This window comes from Perca flavescens, chromosome 2 (assembly GCF_004354835.1).
Source record: "Perca flavescens isolate YP-PL-M2 chromosome 2, PFLA_1.0, whole genome shotgun sequence".
Taxonomy (NCBI): domain Eukaryota; kingdom Metazoa; phylum Chordata; class Actinopteri; order Perciformes; family Percidae; genus Perca; species Perca flavescens.
Window position 1 is genome coordinate 749,525 of NC_041332.1, and position 7,500 is coordinate 757,024.

Here is a 7,500-nt window from a genome sequence, read left to right on the forward strand (position 1 = left end):
ATTATATATTCTAGTGTATTATCATAATTTGTTTAACGTGCAAATATTTTTTTTAACCTCAACCTCAAACCAGATAAAGACTTGAGACCCCCCTGTGATCTTTGCCGCCCCCCTAAGGGGTGCCCGGACCCCAGGTTGGGAACCACTAAAATATAAGAAGGTGGGGTCCAGCTCTGCTCCTGAACAGCTTTTCAGAATAAAAGTTGTAATATTTCAGCCAAAAAGTTGGAATATTACAATAAGAAGTGTGTTTGTGTTTCTCTCTGCTGCTGCTATCTGGGCTGATGGTACGTTACGTCCTGCTCCGTTAGCTTCAGTAATAATAATAATAATAATAATAACAACAACAGGAGTGTAAGACTGTCACTGTGCCCGGCAGGTTTCACCCTCAACAACAGCATCTACCAGCTGCTGGTGGCCCGGTACTCCGAGCCAGACATGACCATCGACTTTGATAACTTTGTGGGCTGCTTGATGAGACTGGAGATGATGTTCAGTAAGATACACACACACACACACACACACACACACACACAGACAGACATATACACACACACACACACACACACACACACACACACACACACAGACATACACACAGACATACACACACACACACACACACAGACATACACAGACACACGCATACACACACACACACACACACACAGACATACACAGACATACACACACACACACACAGACATACACACACACACACACACACACACACACACACACACAAAGACATACACACACACACACACACACACATACACACACACACACAAAGACACACACACACACACACACACACACACACACACATACACACACAGACACACAGACAGAGACACATACAGACACACATACAGACACACAGAGACATACACACAGACACTCAAACACACACACACACACACACACAGACACACAAACACACACACTCAAACACACACACACACACACACACACACACACACACACACACACACACACACAAACACACACACACCAGGGTGACCAGACGTCCCGAAAAATTCGGGACAGTCCCGAAATCCAAGCAGTTGTCCCGAATCCCGAATCCTGCCCTAATTGTCCCGAAAATTAGAGCAAAGTCTCAAAAGCCGACTCTGGAGTATTTATTTATTGGACTCTCGAGTAGTTCTAGTCTGATAGAACATTAAAAACTGGTCATCCTGCAACCAGCTGCTCATTGGCTGAAAGTTGAAACGCAAATTTTCATTCATTAATTTTTGAAATGGAGGCTCGGGCTGGTGTCCCGGGACCCGATCAAGATCAACACGTAGCTAAAAACGTCTCTGCAGGTACGGGGAGGACTGGGTAGGGGAATACCCCGGGATTACTGCAGTTTTCCACGGTGCAAACAAAGCGTTTTGCAATGTATGTAGGAAGGAGTTTGGTGTTTCACACGGGAGGGGGGGGGTCCGACTCCAGGCTCCATGCTAGCAGCAAACTACATATAGCCACGTATAGCCACGCTTTCCAAACAAACAATTCTTCATCTTGTTTAACACACAACTTTAATGAAACCTAGATTTTTTTAATGGTATGTTTTTTTTTTGACTCTCAACTAGTTATAGTCTGATAGAACATTAAGAAGACCAATACCAAAAAAAATTAAAAATCGCCAGCCCCCGTCCCGAATTTTACCTATTCTCAACTGGTCACCCTAACACACACTCACACTCACACACACACACACACACACACACACACACACACAGACAGAGACACATACACAGAGACACACAAAGACACACACAGACACACACACACAGACACATACACAGAGACACACACACACACACACAAAGAGACACACACACACACACACAGAGACACACACACAGACACATACACAGAGACACACAAAGACACACACACACACACACAGACAAAAACTAGTTGTGGGTTCAGTAATGATAGCGATGACTGGCCTGTTGTTGTCCATGGCAAAAAACAGCAGAGGCTCATGGGTATTGTAGTATTTACACCTGTCTGCTAAAATAGCAAACAGAATCTGACAAGCAAGACGTAAAGTGTAAATCATTTACATTATTGATGTTGTGCCCAAAAGAGAACAACTAGCTAATGAGCTAACGTAACTGCTAACGTAGCTGCTAACGTAGCTGCTAACGTAGCTGCTAGCGTAGCTGCTAACGTAGCTGCTAACTGACTCAGTAAAACTGTGTTTCCTCCTCAGGGATCTTTAAGAAGCTCGATCCTCACAACAGCGGCTCCATTGAGCTTGACTTCAACCAGGTGACCAACACACACAGACACCCTGTATACATACAGTATATACTTATATACATACAGTACTGGTCAAAAGTTTGGGGTTACTTAGAAATGTCCGTTCCATTCCAGACAGAATAGCAGCTGAGATCAGTTGCATTGTTGTTTTAATCAGGGCAGCAGTTTTCAGATGACATTATGTGATTACATCATGTCTAAAAGGTTCTGGTCTGTCGTAGACAGAAGTGGAGAAGAAACACTTGAAATCCATGCTACGTGGTCTAAACGTCATACCCAGATTAAAAGTGGTCCAGCTCCCGTACGCTGTGACCCTCTGGGGTTGGCCTGATATCGGTGTCATCTGAAAACTGCTGCCCTGATTAAAAATCAAATGGCCGGTTACACATTGGCTGCATGGCGTGTCTGTGTTTATTTGGGCTCCCATGGTAACGCACGGCTCAGAGTGCGTGTTAGAAATAGGACCGACGCCTATCTTTCACACCACACCATACGTGTTGGAAGCGTTTCCAGGCAACATAGAATATGAAAAGATGTTTATATGTCATTCAGACACAAATATATATTAATAAATGACATCTTGATGTCTGAAAGTCTCGAGGTTTTGACATAAATGTAATTTAGAAAATATGTCACCTGTCAGTCCAGAAGGAAATATTCTGGAGCCTATTTCACCGTCAATACTGCCGACGTTGTCTCTGCTGTAATCAGATCAGAATATATTTATATATTTATGTTTATGGGAAACATCCATGTGTCCAAACGAGGCTAGCAGCAGCAGCAGCAGCGTCAGACACCTTCCTGGTGGGGAAGACGTAGAAAACACCACGCTACAGACACGCCACGCAGCCGGCCTGAGATCAGCATGACAACATGTCCCAGAGAACGCTCCACTCTGACTAGAACCCTATTTCTCTCTTCAAATGTTTTCAGAAACACGTTTCGTGAACTATTTTAGTCCAATATGAGGTTGTATTCTGAACGAGACGCCATGACAGTCTGGCTTTGAGTTTCCGGAGCAGCCAGACCCATGTGACGCGTTCGTCCAATCAGCTGCAGGTTTTCATTTTTGGGCGACAATCCAGATTAGCGCTGCCTGTTGTTATGGAGACGTATTAGGTCTCGTCTCTACGGTGAGTTCTGAGGAACTTTCTGGACCGACTCGGGGAGACTGATCAGACACACTGGCTCTACTGCTGACGGCCGGCCTTCTGATTGGCCGTCTGGTCGGTGTGTAACCAGCTTAACAATCACTGCTGATAGACTTTAGCCTTTTGTACAAATGCATATTGTATGGCCATTACCTGTTTTCATACATACAGAAGTTTAGTTTGCTGAATATATCACATTTCTCTTTAGTGTGATACTGGATGTGAGAAGAAGGAAATGGTTCTAACGTTGGTCTTTAGATGGGTGTGGATGTCCCACACCAGGAGTCATTTATATAGTTCGGTTTTATAGTGATCCATTATCTGGTCAACACATGTTCTATTAAAGAAAAGATAGTCATTTAGAAAATTGTAATCGGTGCATCTCTAATATAAATATATACAGTGAGGAAAATAAGTATTTGAACACCCTGCTATTTTGCAAGTTCTCCCACTTAGAAATCATGGAGGGGTCTGAAATTGTCATCGTAGGTGCATGTCCACTGTGAGAGACATAATCTAAGAAAAAAAATCCAGAAATCACTATGTATGATTTTTTAAACTATTTATTTGTATGATACAGCTGCAAATAAGTATTTGAACACCTGAGAAAATCAATGTTAATATTTGGTACAGTAGCCTTTGTTTGCAAGTACAGAGGTCAAACGTTTCCTGTAGTTTTTCCACCAGGTTTGCACACACTGCAGGAGGGATTTTGGCCCACTCCTCCACACAGATCTTCTCTAGATCAGTCAGGTTTCTGGGCTGTCGCTGAGAAACACGGAGTTTGAGCTCCCTCCAAAGATTCTCTATTGGGTTTAGGTCTGGAGACTGGCTAGGCCACGCCAGAACCTTGATATGCTTCTTACAGAGCCACTCCTTGGTTATCCTGGCTGTGTGCTTCGGCTCATTGTCATGTTGGAAGACCCAGCCTCGACCCATCTTCAATGCTCTAACTGAGGGAAGGAGGTTGTTCCCCAAAATCTCGCAATACATGGCCCCGGTCATCCTCTCCTTAATACAGTGCAGTCGCCCTGTCCCATGTGCAGAAAAACACCCCCAAAGCATGATGCTACCACCCCCATGCTTCACAGTAGGGATGGTGTTCTTGGGATGGTACTCGTCATTCTTCTTCCTCCAAACACGGTTAGTGGAATTATGACCAAAAAGTTCTATTTTGGTCTCATCTGACCACATGACTCCTCTGGATCATCCAAATGGTCATTGGTAAACTTAAGACTTAGGACATGTGCTGGTTTAAGCAGGGGAACCTTCCGTGCCATGCATGATTTCAAACCATGACGTCTTAGTGTATTACCAACAGTAACCTTGGAAACGGTGGTCCCAGCTCTTTTCAGGTCATTGACCAGCTCCTCCCGTGTAGTTCTGGGCTGATTTCTCACCTTTCTTAGGATCATTGAGACCCCACGAGGTGAGATCTTGCATGGAGCCCCAGTCCGAGGGAGATTGACAGTCATGTTTAGCTTCTTCCATTTTCTAATGATTGCTCCAACAGTGGACCTTTTTCACCAAGCTGCTTGGCAATTTCCCGTAGCCCTTTCCAGCCTTGTGGAGGTGTACAATTTTGTCTCTAGTGTCTTTGGACAGCTCTTTGGTCTTGGCCATGTTAGTAGTTGGATTCTTACTGATTGTATGGGGTGGACAGGTGTCTTTATGCAGCTAACGACCTCAAACAGGTGCATCTAATTTAGGATAATAAATGGAGTGGAGGTGGACATTTTAAAGGCAGACTAACAGGTCTTTGAGGGTCAGAATTCTAGCTGATAGACAGGTGTTCAAATACTTATTTGCAGCTGTATCATACAAATAAATAGTTAAAAAATCATATATTGTGATTTCTGGATTTTGTTTTAGATTATGTCTCTCACAGTGGACCTAATGCACCTACGATGATAATTTCAGACCCCTCCATGATTTCTAAGTGGGAGAACTTGCAAAATAGCAGGGTGTTCAAATACTTATTTTCCTCACTGTGTATATATATATATATATATATATATATATATATATATATATATATATATATATATGTGTGTGTATATATAATATATAGCCACTATAGAGGGTTAGGTGAGGGCAGCTTTAGAGTCTGCAGAACCAGAACCATTGATTAATGTTGAGTTGTGTGTTGCCTTCCCCCCCCAGTGGATAAGCTTCTCCATGATCTGAGCCCTGGACCTGAGCCGAGCCGAGCCGAGCCGAGCCGTGTGCTGGCGGTCCTGCAGCGAGCCATATTATCCCCGTGTACTGCTGCAGCTCCACTTCCTGTTTATATCCAAACACTACCTGTCTGTCTCCGTAACGTAACGTCAATAAAGTTTCCAGAATCCTTCAACGGGCCCACGTGTGTTCTGTTCATATTTCATCTCTGGGTCCCCCTTAGATTAACCAGTCTCTCTCTAGCACCTAGGGGTACACGTACCCTACTCTGGAGTACTTCTGCCGGTCTCCCTGACTGTCTGTCTGTCTGCCTGCCTGTCTGTCTATATTAAAGTGTGTTTTCGGCTCCCAGAGTGTAGGTGTTTAGTGAATGAGACCGTGATTCTGGTCAGGGGAACTCGGCTGAAATAATATTTCATAGGGCGGACATTATTATAAAAAGCCACCGGATTAAGGTGACAATATTTATATAAAGAAACTCTGGGGCCACTTTCAGTGTGGCATTAATTATTACATCACTACCATTATTAATATATCTAATGTTGGCATACCTGACTTTAGCGCTCTAGCTCCAGTAAGAGTTTAGTTGTGATATTTGAATCCGTATTGTATTATTTCAGTAGCAGGGTGCAGTACCGTCTCTGACCGCAGCATACCGTTAGAATCCAGAGGGGCGCTGTTCCTCTCCTCACAGGAAACGGACACCTCATTCATTAACAACAGTATGGCTCAGACCTCTTCACCCTGGTATAAAGGAGCACGCGCTAATACACAGCGCAAACCCATGACACCAAATAATAGAAAGATGCAAGAAAAGAAAAAAACTCTTCTTTAGATGCTGATGATGTAGCCCCGCCCCTTCCGCCGGCCCGGGCGGGGCTCGCTTCTGCAGCAGAGCCTCCACAACATCATCATTGCTCCCAGTACTACTACTGCACACAGTACTACTGCTGCTCCCAGTACTGCATCCGGAACCGGAGCGGACCCAGTGTGAACCCCGGAGCACCGACCCGCCCGCCGGTGAGTGTTTGCAGCCCAAACCGTTTCTTTAAACGGGACCAACAGACACGAGAGCGCGCTGAAACGTGCCCACGTTATTATTATTAATAATAACATGTTGTGTTTGGTTCTATCTGCTCTGCGTTTCAGAACAAAAACAGAATTATTATATCATATATCGTCTTTATAATATCAGCAAAATGTCACATTCACACATTCACTAGATTCTGTAACAGAAAACCTGCAAAACAGACAAACTAGTGTGTGTGTGTGTGTGTGTGTGTGTGTGTGTGTGTGTGTGTGTGTGTGTGTGTGTGTGTGTGTGTGTGTGTGTGTGTGTGTGTGTGTGTGTGTGTGTGTGCGCGCGCTCTGATCAGCTGTTTTCACGATTTCATGCTGATTTAGCAGAAACTGTTTCCTGTTTATTAACCAATCAGAGAAGCCCTCCCGCTGCGTCACACACGGACCAAAACATTCAGTGTTCATTTAGATCCGCAGTTTGCAGCAAAATGTCATTTATTTTATTACAAAAACCATAAAGTACAGTAAACACGTCAGCTTGTAGTAAACCAGTCTGATACAGACAGACAACTGCAGTCTAGTTAGAAGAAGTACTCAGATTACTGCAGTTACAGTACTAATACCACCGTTATATTGTCGGCTAGTTTACTTTAGAATCAAACATCAGATTTTATAAACTACATAATGTAACTAGTAACTAAAGTAGTAACTAAAGCTGGAACAGATGAATGTAGCTAGATTGTTATTAGATTAATTATTATTAGATTCTAGATTATTCTATCAAGAAATTACTGGTTATATCATTGATTCAATGTCATTTTGATTATAAAGTTCTGCTTGGTACTGTGGATTATCAGTTAAACTTAAAAACAGA

The 7,500-nt window shown here is 43.4% G+C and overlaps 2 protein-coding genes across 3 annotated transcripts in view; both read left to right on the forward strand.

Moving 5' to 3' along the window:
* LOC114563664 (calpain-2 catalytic subunit) overlaps window positions 1-5,781 on the forward strand; it is a 39,305-nt gene extending 33,524 nt beyond the window's left edge. Inside the window, exons 19-21 of the mRNA XM_028590465.1 lie at window positions 380-496; window positions 2,228-2,286; window positions 5,592-5,781. Of these exons, the coding sequence (XP_028446266.1) occupies window positions 380-496; window positions 2,228-2,286; window positions 5,592-5,615 (200 nt within the window). The 3' untranslated portion in view covers window positions 5,616-5,781. The remainder of the gene's footprint in view (window positions 1-379; window positions 497-2,227; window positions 2,287-5,591) is intronic.
* Window positions 5,782-6,508: 727 nt separating this feature from the next.
* LOC114563646 (calpain-1 catalytic subunit) overlaps window positions 6,509-7,500 on the forward strand; it is a 35,847-nt gene continuing 34,855 nt past the window's right edge. For both annotated transcript variants that reach the window (XM_028590447.1, XM_028590454.1), the window contains exon 1: window positions 6,509-6,626. The gene's annotated coding sequence lies outside the window, so the exon portion shown is untranslated. The remainder of the gene's footprint in view (window positions 6,627-7,500) is intronic.